Here is a 13,627-nt window from a genome sequence, read left to right as displayed (position 1 = left end):
CTGAACCCTCAGGCAACAACGCCAGGTGATCGAAGCCGAGACTGACCCACGTCTCCTTCTACACGCCGCGCAGTCTATTCCGACGACAGCTTCGCAAAACCCTGTCGCGCGTCGCTCTCTGTGGCCCTCCAGTCCTCTACTGACTAGCGCGTGTCTTTACTCTGGCTCTGCCAGTCATGTTTAGTTTTGCCCATGAACTCACCCGTGTCTTGCGTTGTTATTCACCACATTGAGGCGGGTCTCAGATAAGCAGCAACTGCTTTACAAACACACTCGACCCAACCAACATCACCCGCATACCCTATATACCTCTGCGCCAAACTACTCGCGCTCATCAGAATGGCGCCTTACACGTCGCCAAAACGCGCTTCCCCCGGGGGGCCGCTCAAAAACGGCTCAAAGACTCCTCTCCGGGATTCCGGAAACTCGGGAGCACCTGTCGACGACGGCTTAGGTCCTATCGTTAAGAAACGGAAATACGTTCCAGGGGGCCCAGGTGGAGGAGGAAGATATATCGAAATCGAAGTTAGGGAGCCTCTGAAACAGCCGAAGCCGAAGCCAAAGCCGAAACAACCCAAGTTGAGCCCCGTGAAGAGGACGAATTCATCTACTTCTCGCACTCGGCATCAGTTGAAAGAAGCAGAGTCATCCACACCATCTGCCCAATTACCTCCACCGCCACCAGTCCACGCACCTACCACGCCTCCGTCTACACGTCTCCGAAGAGAAAAGAGCCAGACCCGCGGACGATTTGGGTCATCATCAACGGCGGCGGCGCTCGCTCTGCAGCAGGGCGATGGGTATAAACCGAGAGAAGAACGGGGTTGGGAGGAATTCCACCCGGACTTGGACATCGACGCCAAATTCCCGGTGTTCCCTTCGACAGAAGTTGATCGCCCACCGCCGTCGGCGCAACTCGCCAATATACTATCTCCGAACGGCCTGGATAAGACCAATGAGAATGACCCCGTAGCGGAGCTGATCCGCGCTCATGCTAATGGCACCGTCCATACACCGATCAAACGACGGCCGGGGCGTCCTCCGCGGCGCCCAGAGGCTATTCTGCATTCACTTGGCGTCTTTACCCCCCAGCCCAAAGTTGTTCCGCCCCCTGGTCCCAATCCGCGCGAAAAGTTGACGCTCCCGAAACCGTCGTTCCGATTAAAAGACCCTTTCACTTTTTATGATCAGCCCGGCGTGGGTCAGCAAAATTACGTCGACCGGACAATGGCTAGTGTAGGATATCAGGAAAGCGATCTGTTTCTCCGCCACGACCGCCGTCTCATCCGAATGCCCGAAGGTTCCCAGGAAGATGACCTTGATATTGGCAATGCATTGCTTGGCGAAGGGGAGGTTAACGCGGCTGTAGGCCGGGTGGAATACGACATGGACGAGCAGGATGAGAAGTGGTTGGAAGAATACAATGCGAAGCGGCGAGAAGATCAATATGAACCCATCAAACCGGCTGTCTTTGAAATAACCATGACAAAAATCGAAAAAGAGTGGCACAGTCTTGAGAAACGCATTCCCAAGCCCAATCCGAAGCCTCCACAGACACAGCGTCCCCGATCGAGCTCGGCGGCAGCTGTCAATGGCGAGACTGTAGGGCCCGGTGAAGATCAGGATACCAAATGTGCCATCTGCGATGATGGCGACTGCGAGAACGCGAACGCCATTGTGTTCTGCGATGGCTGTGATCTTGCTGTACATCAGGAGTGTTATGGTGTTCCTTTCATCCCCGAGGGCCAGTGGTTGTGTCGTAAATGCCAGCTTATAGGAAGAGGATCACCGAATTGCATCTTCTGTCCGAACACTGAGGGCGCGTTCAAACAAACCACCACTTCCAAGTGGTCGCATCTTCTCTGCGCCATCTGGATTCCTGAGGTTTCCATCGGCAATCCGTCTCTGATGGAGCCCATTACCGATATTGAAAAGGTTCCTAGGAGCCGTTGGAAGCTTCAATGCTATATTTGTCGCCAAAAAATGGGCGCCTCCATCCAATGCAGTAACAAAAACTGCTTCGTAGCTTTCCATGTCACGTGTGCGCGGAGAGCTCAGCTTTATTTGAAAATGAAGTCGGGCCACGGCAATCTAGCCGTGACGGACTCACATCTATTGAAAGCCTTCTGCGATAAGCATGTCCCTCCTGACTGGCGTCGCGAACACGGGACAGACGCCGCCACAGCCGAGGCAATAGAATATTACCGCAATACAATGCGGGATCGACAGTGGCCAGACAGTCAAGCTGCGGCTCTATCACTAGAGCCCGCCCGTCCACTTGGCGGCTATCCAGACGACGAAGATGGGCCGCGGACCCATACACCACGCATCACTCTTACCGTTGGGGGCAATAAACGAAAGCGACCCAATGCCCCCAGGACAATATGGAAATTACCATCCGGGGCTCCAGTTATACCACAAGTACTCTTGAACTCGGTCGTTGCTTCGCTCCAGCGCTTCGGTGTTCGGCAGAGAAAACAATATGCCGAAGATGCCTGCAAATACTGGACTCTCAAACGAGAGGCGCGGCGCGGAGCAGCGCTCCTCAAGCGGTTACAGTTGCAATTAGAAACGTTCTCCTCTATGGAAATGACACGGAGGGATTACTCCGCTATGGGAGCGACGGGCAGCAAGCGACTCCAACGGCGCATTGAATTTGGCGACCGCTTGTATCGAGACTTGGACCGGCTGCGAATGCTGTGTGATGAGGTCAAGAAACGCGAAAGAGAGAAGTTGAAGGATGCCGAAACGCTTCGGAGTATCGTAGATACCGTCTATTTCCCAATTTTCCCCCTGCTTTGGCCGATCTTCGAGAAGGCACAAGTGTAAGTGATCTTCCTCTTTCTTCTTGGCTGCTGCTAACTCATTCTAGATTGGATAGCAAAGGTTTCTTCAGACAAGGATTGTTCGCGATACGCACCAAACTGGAGCAGCGCTACTATCCATCCGTGTCGTCCTTCTCGGCTCACCTTGCCGGCATATTCACGTCGGAAATAGGAGTCCAACCAGCCGGAGATACAGCAGAGCTTCAGATGCAAATCAGTGGGCGCGCTCCTGAACTCAGCTTGGAGCAGCGCGAAAAAAGAAAGACGGCAAAGCGAATTATTAAGTCCATTCAACCAGCACTGGAGGACGCAATCCGCAAAGAGAGCGAATTGAATCGCCAGCCTTACGAGCAGGAACTCAAGGATTTGGACGTCATGCTTGGGGACATCTCGACTGCGAGAGGCTCTGAGGTTGATTCTGCGGAACGCGCAGGCGAAGAGACTTTTGAGAAACCGGAAAAGTCAGATCAGTCAGAGCAAGCCGACTCAAATGACGATGACGCCGACAAAATGGATGTTGACACCGAATCTACGACCAAAGCAGAGCCCAGCGAAGAAGCTCTGCAGGGTACCGAGACGAACACTTCTGAAGCACAAACTCCTCACACTGTTGAGCCCCAGGTCGCTGAAGCAGTTGTAACGGATGCCTCGGCGGATGTACCGGTCACGAACACTACTTCTACTGCCCAGCCTGTGGACGAAATTCAGGCTGCAGACGCATCTGAAGCAACAGACAAACCAGAAGAAACAACAAGAACAACGCAACCAGTGAACCAGGTCCCTCCAGTACCCTTATCGCCCCCAGTCCTTGAATCCGATCAGCATCACTCTCTGGCCCAGGGAGGCATCCAATGGTATATGCAGCCATTTGATCCCGTGGGAACAACGATACATGACGAACGATGGACAGGCAGGGAGGTCATGCGTGGCTTGAGTGAGGAGCTCAGCGAATTGGATGAGGAGGAACTAAATGACCTTGTGGATGATGATGAGTTGGAAGAGAATGCTGCTGGGGCTGGCGCTTCCACCAACGGCGTCCCAGACAGCTCAGGCGGGGAGCCAGGGGTCAAGGTTCATCGGACTCGGCGTCGATGGCGTGGCTTCAAATGATGTTTGCTTACTAGCAGTGCTTAATGCCTTCTTTTTTTGCCCTTGACGTATTAAGTGGATTCTGCAGGAAATACAGGCGGCAGGCGTTTATGGAAAATCGCATTTCTGGCCAACTTTATTAATGTTTATTTATGGAAGATTAACCGTGGGACGGAAAGCAATAATCAACCGTATTTCTTTGGCCTGTACATAGCTGTGACAGTTCTTCAAGCATCGTAGTCACTTGGCAGCTTTACTTTTCTGGCCGCCAATAGAAGAGCCGCGCGTGGTTCTGGATTCCACTCACCGCCTTCCGTCTGAGGTGTCACTTTCTGCTGCTCCCATCCTGATTGATTATTCTCCTTTCATCATCATCCATCTCGCCTCCATCCCTTCCTCCATCTCTCTTCCCCTTCCCTCTTTCTTTTCTTCTTCTTTACCCATTCTCTTTCTTTGTCAGATCTCAAACAGCCAAAAACACGCCAGCTTTGTTCTAGTTGTGTTCTAGGTTGCCCTTCTGAGGTATTTCCTCCCAGTGTTTGCGGAATTTTCTGCGCCTTCAAACACCATCGCGCTCTGTGCTACGCGCTCCTTCTATCTACATCAAATCTAACCAACCTCAACTACTCAGTTAATTATCAATTCTCACTTGAATAATCTATCACCATGTCTGCCGAATACGAGCACGAGAACGGCCGTTACGATGGTATGTCCAACTACCGTTACCCCAGCAGCTGATTTTGGTGACACTAAACTAACCTGGCGCTTCTTCTTCCAGAGGAGCCGCGTTTCGCTCGCGACCGCAGCGCCTCTCCCCGTGACGAACCCCGTGCTGATCGCGCTCGCAGCCGTTCTCCCAACGGTCGTCTCGACGAGCGAGAGCGAGAGCGGTATGTCGCCCTTTGATGATCAGCTCGTCATAAACTTGCTCGGTCGGACAAATTACGCGATCTTCGTGCTGACACTCATCAGTGGACCCATCGATCCCCGTAAGCAGCTTGATGATGACGAGGGTTCTCTCAACTCTGGCTCCAACCTTTTCGTTACCGGCATCCACCCACGTCTGACTGAATCCGATATCTCGCGTCTGTTCGAGAAATACGGCGATGTTGACAACTGCTCTATCATGGTCGACCCTCACACTAAGGAATCTCGTGGCTTTGGCTTCGTCAACATGGTTACTGCTGAGCAGGCAGACGCTGCCAAGGAGGGCTTGCAAGGTGAGGTTATCGAAGGCCGCACTCTTAGCATTGAGAAGGCTCGTCGTAGCCGCCCTAGAACTCCCACCCCCGGCAAATACTTTGGTCCTCCCAAGCGTGGTTAGTACTCCTCTACCTAAACAATACGTTAATAGCTAACCTGCCTTTCAGAGTTCGGCGGTGGTGGACGCCGAGGTGGCCGTGGCGACCGTTACGATGACCGCCGTGGCGGCTACGGTGGCGGCAACTGGCGTCGTGGTGGTGACGACTACCGCGGCGGCGGCTACGGCCGTTACGACTCCTACAGCGATCGCCGCGACTACGGCAGCCGTGAATACCGCGACTATGGCCGACGCGACTACCGGGACGACTACGCAGGCGGCCCTGGTGGCAGTGGAAGTGGTGGATACCGCGGTGGAGCTGACCGCTATGCCTCCTCCTCCGGCGGCCGTGAGGAACGGTACGGTCGTGATGAACGCCGCGATGATCGTCGTGGTGACGAACGCCGTGGCTACTATGACCGTGATGCTAACCCTCCCAGTTACGGACATGGCGCTCCCTCCCGCGAGCCGTATCCCGCCCGTTCTTATGAACCCCGTGGTGGTGAAGATCGGTACGCCGGTAGGTAGGTCGGTATTTGCCAAATTTCAACAAATGCCTTCCCGCCTGGGCAGGGTGGCACACGACTCGAAGCTCTTTCCTATGTGTCTCTTTTGATATCTCGTTTCTTCCCCTTCCACCTTGTCCTTAATGTTGTAACCCCTTCCACTCCCGTTTTCATGTTCCCCCTCGGTATGATCTTTCTGTTTTCTCGAATGGCACGATTCGTTGGGGCCGTCTCAACAAGTCAACGCTTGGGCGTCATTTATGTTGTTTTTTTCGGAAGAAAAGTCGTCGAATTCTCAAATCCTGTTGAGCGAACTCGGAACGTCGTCAGCTAGCGGCCATTCGACCGTCCCCAGTCCTGCAACTGGAAACTAGGGCATCACTCGAAAGTCACCAACACCCATCGGATGCAGGCTGATATTTCTATGTTATTTCACTCGATACACCGGAATCTATGGCGGCAGGGAAGTGCAGGATTTTCTATCAACGTTGTAATTCCTCGGATTGTCAGATGGGTCAGCACTCCTACATTCCAGCTTCACCGGAAAATTGGTCGTTATCTCGCTAGTCAGCTGTTCGCCTATGTTTCGTCTTATACAACATTTTCTACGTAACGACTCGATTGTATTCGGCCAGGAGCACATTAAATATGTCATGCATGCACTCGCTCGCTCTCATACAAGCAAGCACACGACATGGAGTTCGGCCACTTTCCGCCAGTCCGCCATACCGTTGTTTGTGCCTGTAGTACTGCGAGGGTTACAGCAGCCACTCTCGCCTTAGAATTCGACTTGCGCACAGGCTCAACGTAATCGGCGCACCATACCATTTATCTCAATCCTCTACCTTGCCTAACGAGGACTGGGTCTTCGGAAGGTAAGTTATGGTGATGAGTGCTAATGCATACCCCAGGGCGCGCTGTCAATATTACCCTCGCGTTGACACGGGTTCTAGAAGTGCCTCAACTGCGTTATCTGACAACCCTGGGCAATTGATATTAGTGGGATTGGGATGGTGCCTTCAATGACGGGGCTACTAATCTCCACGCATACACTACGACGCGGGTTTTCATGTTATTCTACCGTTGTAGTCGCCACTGGGATTGTTCCTTGTACTCGATTCCTGAGTTGCACTAACCGTTGCCATCAGAAGACGCATGATTCTTACTACTCCCAGCACATTGATTATTGCACTCCGTTCTTCAAATTTCGCATGGTTTGATTGGTATCATCTTTCTATTTAAAGCTAGAGATAGAAATATACCAATCATTTACCCCATTTCTAAGCGCTCCGAGTTAGTGGACTCAATGACGTCCATCTCTTTCCCGGAGTAAGCGCGGCATCTCTAGGGCATCAATGCGCCCCCTCGTTTTCTGTGCTCTTTGTAAACACTCGCTTCACCTCTGCAAAGATGAACACAGAAGTAGCAGTAGATTGTCCTGCCATCTGAATCAACGAGCGCGATCGGATAATGTTGCGCACAACGAAGGAATGCGCACGTTAGTTTTGTGACCAAGAAAAGAAGCAGGAAGCGCCACGCTGATTTGAACGCAATGACCAATAGGCTATATCCGCCTCACTTTGACCAACCGCCCGTGGAGTGCTCAAAGCGCGTGCATCACCACCAAGATATTATATCCGAAGCAAATCAAATTCCACCTTTGTCGGTAACCGGTTACTCCGGCGCCCTCCCAGACTGTCCCTCAACCTCATTACTCTTCTGGATAAGGAATTCGCCCAGCACGCGCAAGGGATTCGCCGGTCTGTTTTTGCGGTTAGCGATCACTCCACCAACAGCCCATCCCCTAGGCAGGGTAATGTGATGTAACGTTGGAGGAGAACGTACTGCTCCTTGGTGACAGTCTTCATCCCCTCCAGCAAATACGGCACGATCTTCTCGTTCATATAGACACGAGCCGGGGCGCCGCCAGGCCGCACAGTTGAGGCGATGGAGTCCGCAGTCGGGGTGTGTGCGGCACCAGCGCTAGACGAGGACATTTGGGCGTTTTCGTTAGCCATGGGCGTTGATATTGATGGGTTTGGAGTTGGCGTTCGGAAGAGGCTTCGCGGGTGCCCTGCTGATAGTGCTGGGTGTGGTGCTGGGTGTGGTGGTGCTGGGTCTGTGGGCGTGGAGTATGCGGTAGGATTGAGGTTCGGATGGGAAGTAGGCGTGTATGCGACGGTTTCGATCGTGGTCTGGTGCGTATTATAAGCAATCAAGACCGGCGTACTGAGAGCAGTGGAATGAAAGAGTTGAAGCGCAGAGACAGAGAAATTGTGGGCAGTATTTGACAATGCCAGGGCGGAGAGGATGGCGGAGAGGGGGTGTGGAGCTGTATATACGGAGTATGGACTTACTGGGGCGTTGTCGGTCATGGCTGGTGATGGTATAGACAATGACTGGCTGGAAATCAGTCCCTATGGCGTTTGCTAGCTAGATTCTTGGTAAATGGCAATGTTTGTACGCTCAGCTATCTCCCCAGCGACCTGGGCATCGGATTGGTGTTTCGCTCATGCAGCTTAAATTGATCAGGTGACCTCGTGTCTCGCCGACACGTCTTCGGCTGACGCATCACGGCTCCCTGGTTCTTATCGGCAGAGACTGGCAGAGGCAGGGGAGCGACAACGACGAGGTGGATTTGAGCTTTTGGATATTCGTCTCTCCTTATGCTCTCTTACCTTGTTTACATGTCCTGACTATTTCTTTTGTCCGTTCTAAATTGTGGTGGAAATGTACTCGCCCGCGCTCCGAAATATATATCGATAACGCGCGATAATTTACCGATGTTCCTCCTAAATTCGATCGTTCAACCACCAAGTCTGTACAAGAATGTCCCTCCTTGACTATTGGGATACCAGCCGGCCATCTGTAAAGCGTCGAAAAGTCGCACCTGAAGTTTCCACGCCTCAAACGAAGCCGAACCGAGAAATTGGAAAAGTCTCCGAAAAGTCGACATTAGACGAGCCTCCAGCACTCAAGACCGAGAACTCATTATCGCTTGCCTCTGCCGACGAAGGACCGTTGAGAGATGACGATGGCCCCATTTCAGGTAGCCAGACTGAGCTTGAGTCCGCTCTACCCGCCATAAACACAGATACCCAGGCAATAGAGGAGTATGAGTCTTCTCAAAAAGCGGAGGATGGCGACGATAAAGAAATGTCTCTGCAGGAGAGGATGCGAGACGGCAAGTGGCGAAAGGGAAGGAGCTCTATTTACGTCGATGCGTTCAACCTCGCACTAGATACGGTTTTAGTTGATGAGGCGCACCTTTTCAGTGAATCTGAGAAAGAGGTGTTTCGCCACTGGAGGGAGCTATCCTATGAGTCGCAGTATCTGTATGTTTCTGAATGATCTGTTCTTTGCTAGGAGGATTCTGTTGACTGACCTTCTAGATATGTCCGTCTTTTTCTGCGCAAGACATCAGCGTGGCATCGAGTGAATAGGTTGGGGTATCACTCGGATATCGCTGATGTGCCGCAAGTGGTAGCGGATTTACAGAAGACTAGGGACCTCTCTACTTCTGATTTCTCGGACATCGAGAGCCCATCAGATACCTCGTCCTCGTCTGAACCAGGCTTGAGCTGCGAGTTTCGGTTTGCTGATACAGCTGATGAGATCACTACCGTGGAAGAAGCCTCATCAATGCTACTGCTCGATGAATTGAAAGTCCTCGCGAAAGAAGCCAAGATCCAGGGCAAGTCCAAGCAAGAGCTTATCACGGCCCTACACAAATCGAGTCAAAAACAAACTGGACTTGGATGGAACACGTCGAATAATTCAAATCGGGAAGAGCATTTTGTTAAGAAGATTCTGGACTATACTGGGGATTGTATCCGGCTTGCGTCCGGCCCTTATGAACTCTTCGAACGGGTTCATCTTGTCTTTTACCGATCGACAGAGTGGACGGAGAAGTCCCTTACCACTATCATTCTTGCAAAGATATCCCGCAGGAATTTTCCTGAGTTTGTCGTCTGCCGTTCCAGCTCAATATTTTCGTCAAGGGAGATTCTCCTAGAGTTTGAATCTGCTTTGCGGACGCAGTACAAAATAGACAACTTCCTCGAATTTAATGGGACACCAACCAAGGATAGACTACAGGAAATCAAAGACTTAGCCTACAAAGTCTACCCGCGATGGAAGACCCTCCTCGAACAGGAACAGCAGAAGGAAGATACCATCTACGAATGCGGAGAAGGCGCGTATCTACGTCGCTTCTCGCCCGCTTGGGTCTACACTAGAATCTTACATAAGGGTCTGCATCCATTAGGTCGCTTCAAAGAGTACAAAGAGGAGCATAGGATCATATCCGAGCTACTTGCCCAGCGGCTATTCCACCCCGCTCGACGCGGCGCATGGTACCAACGCAAGGCACTCTTAGAGGAGCACTACATGTGGACCCTGATGCCATCCGAGGGGCGCAATGAAGAAGCTCAGAGGAAACACTGGAGACGCATCGCGTTGCGCACATGCGAGGAAGGCCTCGAAGATCCATCCTGCCACTTGATCTACCACCATGACCTACAGAAGCGGATCCATAAACTCGAGAAAGCACTCAAGGTTGTCAAACGGGAGCAGCATGATTTCGGGCACGTCGCGCTCTCCAAGCCAGAAGAACGTACAGTCGAGGGCATCCAGGTTGAGCGCGAGGATACCCCAATTCGGACACCACCCCTAGTCAAGGACAAAAACAACGAAGATGACGCACTCACAATCACCCCGAAACGCAGCGGACCAACCGTCTGGATTGACGAGCTTGAAGATGGTGCCGAGTGTAGAGTTGAAGCCATGTGTCTCAGCTGGTACCGAGACCACGGCTGGAAGGGATACCACTCCGAGGGTGGGATCCTTCGAACACTGGTAAACATTGCCCCCCTCGTCTTCGGTAGTAATGCTAATCATGAACGTCATTAGTTTGCCTACCTCTTCTACGACATAATCTTCACCTACATTCCCAACGTCTTTCAGACTGTCTTCCAAACCTGCCCATTAGACCTACACACAGACGCCTTCTACCCCTCGCGCGCATCCGAGATAAATCACCGCCTCGTGCAAATCACCAACGGCGATGCCCCTTCTCTCATTCGCGCCGTCCACGCCCAGTACTCAGAGACGCAGCCCTGCGCCATCGGCCTGGATTGGTCCTTCCCACTTGAAGACCTGCTCGAAATGGTAGAGTGCTTCAAGGGCGAGGCACTAGCTGCGATATGCAAGATTATGGCGCAGGAGTACCAGGCGAGAGGTGGAGGCGTGCCAGATTTGTTCCTTTGGAGTGTGGAGAAGAAAGAGGTGTGTTTTGTGGAGGTGAAGAGTGCGAATGATCGCTTGAGTGATACGCAGAGGCTTTGGATCCATGTCCTCCTTGGTGTTGGGGTTAGGGTTGAGCTTTGTAATGCGGTTGCGAGGGAGGTTAGGAAGGTTTAGATGCTTGGATTAGCCGAATTCTTGGGTTGGATGGTGTGGCGCTTTGGTTGGGTGGCTTACTCCGTATAGATCTTGTATATCACTTGGCATAGTATATAGTCTACTCGGCCATAAATCTTACACAGACTTATATAAATTAACAAAATTACATACGCCTTGTACTAGCTACCAGCATATCCGCCACTACTCCGTAGTGTAAGTTTCCATTTCAGCCCTATCCGACCCTGCCTTGGTGGCCTTTTCCACCGCTAAGTTTTGCACGAACTACCCATTAATACCGATCTAAGCACGGTCCTTCTCTCATGTGGAGTTTCCAATTCCAACTTCGATCACCGCACCGAAAAAGCTGACTCAATGGCAGCAATTCAAAGAATGAGCAATGCTCCAGGTCTCTGCGTCACGTCTATTTTGTAAATCAACTTATTTGCACGAGTAGCTGTACATTGTGGCTGAAGGTGTATTTGTATAAGCAGACAAGATGTAAAGGTGTCAGATATGTTCAGGAAAGACCGGGAGTAAGAGGATTCAAGGGCAGCCAATAATCCGTGATCCGTTGAAAGTCTTGCTTGCGTGGTGAAGTATCCAGTTCCATAATAAACCACGGGATACGTCAGCTCCATCCACAGCGGGGCTTGAAATACAGGGCAAGTAGACCATTGCTTTGTTGCTCTCTTCTCGCCGATATAGGTGGCGGAACTCTAGCGAATTCAGGCGGGGCCGCTGGGGAAAGAGATTTGACTAGAAGAATCGCTCTTCGACACCAGGACGAGGTTTCTCTAGCCGCACCAGACATGAGCTTAGAGATGTGCTGAAGGCAGGCCTTATTCCGATTTCTGTGAAATGGGATTGGGCCAAAGCACTTTTCCGAGACTTGCAGATCGGTGGTTCCAGTCTGCTGGGTGACCGGGTCGTCGCGTAGGTGCGCTGTGAGGACATCATTCCATCAAGCCCCAAGAGATGCCTTTGGCCGGGTCAGCATGACGACTGGTCCCAGATTTATCGTCGTAATCGTCTGGAGCTTCTTCGTGTGCCAGTGGTAGAGTCCGTCACTAGCTTGACTTTCTTGTCGTCCGGCTCCAGCTTGATCTTATCTTCATCCGCAGACCTCTTCAGAGAGACATTTGTCTCTATCTCTGTTGCCGTTATCTCAGCCCCATTCGTTTCTTCTTCCTTCACTTTAACTTCAACCTTCTCTTGTTTTGTCGTCGCCACCAACCGGTCCGAGAATGTCTTCAAATCGGCAGTAAACAAGACGCTATGAGCCCATCCTGCTTCTTTGCCCCAAAGTTTGCGGAAGTGGTTCCCAACTGCATCATACGTAGCTTTCGTTAGGGACTTGTGCGATCCTTTGCCGAACTTGTAGTCTCTCTGGGCGATTTGCCATACTAAATTAGTCAGCTTTGAACAATGAGACAGGACGTCGAACTTACCATGAGTGTCAACTGGCACAGACTCGCCCCATCCCAGTCCCATCAAAGACACACAATCAGCAACTTTGGGTCCGACACCTTGCAGCTCAAGCAATTTCTCGTGCGCCTCGCGATACCCACTCCGTCCCTCAGGCGGCATCTCCTCTTCCTGCTCAGTGGCAACCTCAGACCCAAAAGCCGGGGCCTCGGGGTTCCGCAAAGAGTTCAACCACCCGGCCTCTTTCTGTTTCGCAACAATAACCGCGGTCTTGTATATGTACTTCGCGCGATACCCAAATCCCAAATCTCGCAATCGTGCCTCAACACCCTCATCCTCCGCTAATCGCTCTGGAGGCGGAAAATCATGATATTCCCGACCATCAACATCCGCGACGTGAACGCCATAGTTCAAACACAGCTTCTCAACCATCTGCCCGATCCGCGCGATGTTGTTATTGCTGCTGCAGATGAACGAGATCAAAGCTTCCCAGGCGTCTTGGCGGAGGATACGAATGCCTGTAAATTGAGAGGCCTTTTTGCGGAAGTTCGGGTCTGACGAAGACCATTGCGCATAGAGGGTCGTTAGGTTTGAGGTTAGGTTGAAGTAGTGCTTGATGATGTCCAATGTGGTGTCTTCCGATTCGCCGTTTGTTGAGCTTGCCAGCTTTGGATTCATGTAGGTCCTGTAGTGGAGGTGTGTTGGGTCTTGCTTAAGGGAGACGAGACGGCCGTAGAGGACGCAGCGCCATTCGTCGTTATCGGGGACTTTGTGCCATCTGCTAAGTTAGCATTTGGATAACTAAATAGGAGGTAGTGGTACCGAAATGATTGACCACATCGCAGAGTGGTATTTATGCATAGTTCGCTGAGGCTAATTGGCAGCTTGCGCCATTCCGAAAAAAAGCCCATAGCCATATTGGTCCAGATTTAGGATGAAGCTGTGAACTCATGTCCCTGGTGAAGACCAGATAGTTAATTCTGCCATGCTTATTCCGAGAAGAGGGAGCGGTCAGCTCACCGCTGGACTCACGCTAACTGTAACAGGCTTAGGCAATCTGCTGCTCGCGCCGATCGAGA

General features: G+C 51.8%; 5 protein-coding genes across 5 annotated transcripts; 3 read left to right on the top strand and 2 right to left on the bottom strand.

Moving 5' to 3' along the window:
- The first annotated feature begins 93 nt into the window (after nucleotides 1–93).
- On the top strand, nucleotides 94–4,199 carry BDW74DRAFT_20381 (putative PHD finger domain protein). Its single transcript, XM_073732192.1, has 2 exons — nucleotides 94–2,825; nucleotides 2,873–4,199. The coding sequence occupies exons 1-2, from the start codon at nucleotides 340–342 to the stop codon at nucleotides 3,933–3,935; spliced, it is 3,549 nt and encodes a 1,182-aa protein (XP_073583933.1). The 5' UTR covers nucleotides 94–339; the 3' UTR covers nucleotides 3,936–4,199.
- A 381-nt stretch (nucleotides 4,200–4,580) lies between these two features.
- On the top strand, nucleotides 4,581–5,742 carry BDW74DRAFT_178209 (RNA recognition motif domain-containing protein; the record flags this gene model as incomplete). Its single annotated transcript, XM_073729137.1, has 4 exons — nucleotides 4,581–4,620; nucleotides 4,693–4,804; nucleotides 4,887–5,233; nucleotides 5,285–5,742. The coding sequence occupies 4 exons, from the start codon at nucleotides 4,581–4,583 to the stop codon at nucleotides 5,740–5,742; spliced, it is 957 nt and encodes a 318-aa protein (XP_073583932.1).
- A 1,425-nt stretch (nucleotides 5,743–7,167) lies between these two features.
- BDW74DRAFT_20351 (DPY30/SDC1 family protein) lies at nucleotides 7,168–8,168 on the bottom strand. The gene is made up of 3 exons (XM_073732191.1): nucleotides 8,078–8,168; nucleotides 7,566–7,915; nucleotides 7,168–7,482 (listed from the first exon to the last, which is right to left on the bottom strand). The coding sequence occupies exons 1-3, from the start codon at nucleotides 8,093–8,095 to the stop codon at nucleotides 7,395–7,397; spliced, it is 456 nt and encodes a 151-aa protein (XP_073583931.1). The 5' UTR covers nucleotides 8,096–8,168; the 3' UTR covers nucleotides 7,168–7,394.
- Nucleotides 8,169–8,322: 154 nt separating this feature from the next.
- Nucleotides 8,323–11,274, top strand: BDW74DRAFT_20334 (fanconi-associated nuclease 1). The gene is made up of 3 exons (XM_073732190.1): nucleotides 8,323–9,055; nucleotides 9,113–10,577; nucleotides 10,632–11,274. The coding sequence occupies exons 1-3, from the start codon at nucleotides 8,550–8,552 to the stop codon at nucleotides 11,139–11,141; spliced, it is 2,481 nt and encodes an 826-aa protein (XP_073583930.1). The 5' UTR covers nucleotides 8,323–8,549; the 3' UTR covers nucleotides 11,142–11,274.
- Nucleotides 11,275–12,137: 863 nt separating this feature from the next.
- Nucleotides 12,138–13,465, bottom strand: BDW74DRAFT_178206 (8-oxoguanine glycosylase OGG1; the record flags this gene model as incomplete). Its single annotated transcript, XM_073729136.1, has 3 exons — nucleotides 12,138–12,526; nucleotides 12,572–13,326; nucleotides 13,371–13,465. 3 exons carry the CDS (start codon nucleotides 13,463–13,465, stop codon nucleotides 12,138–12,140), a joined length of 1,239 nt encoding a protein of 412 aa, XP_073583929.1.
- Between the last annotated feature and the right edge of the window lie 162 nt (nucleotides 13,466–13,627).

Source organism: Aspergillus multicolor (assembly GCF_047715735.1).
Source record: "Aspergillus multicolor strain CBS 133.54 unplaced genomic scaffold BDW74scaffold_12, whole genome shotgun sequence".
NCBI lineage: Eukaryota > Fungi > Ascomycota > Eurotiomycetes > Eurotiales > Aspergillaceae > Aspergillus > Aspergillus multicolor.
Note: the sequence above shows the minus strand (reverse complement) of the source record. Positions and strands in the feature narration are given on the sequence as shown.

Coding starts and splice junctions, on each gene's coding strand:
- BDW74DRAFT_20334 (XM_073732190.1), top strand. CDS start 8,550: ATGTCCCTCCTTGACTATTGGGATACCAGCCGGCCATCTGTAAAGCGT. Junction 9,056..9,112: donor TCCTATGAGTCGCAGTATCT/GTATGTTTCTGA, acceptor CTGACCTTCTAG/ATATGTCCGTCTTTTTCTGC. Junction 10,578..10,631: donor GTGGGATCCTTCGAACACTG/GTAAACATTGCC, acceptor GAACGTCATTAG/TTTGCCTACCTCTTCTACGA.
- BDW74DRAFT_20351 (XM_073732191.1), bottom strand. Junction 7,483..7,565: donor AAGACTGTCACCAAGGAGCA/GTACGTTCTCCT, acceptor CCGCAAAAACAG/ACCGGCGAATCCCTTGCGCG.
- BDW74DRAFT_20381 (XM_073732192.1), top strand. CDS start 340: ATGGCGCCTTACACGTCGCCAAAACGCGCTTCCCCCGGGGGGCCGCTC. Junction 2,826..2,872: donor ATCTTCGAGAAGGCACAAGT/GTAAGTGATCTT, acceptor AACTCATTCTAG/ATTGGATAGCAAAGGTTTCT.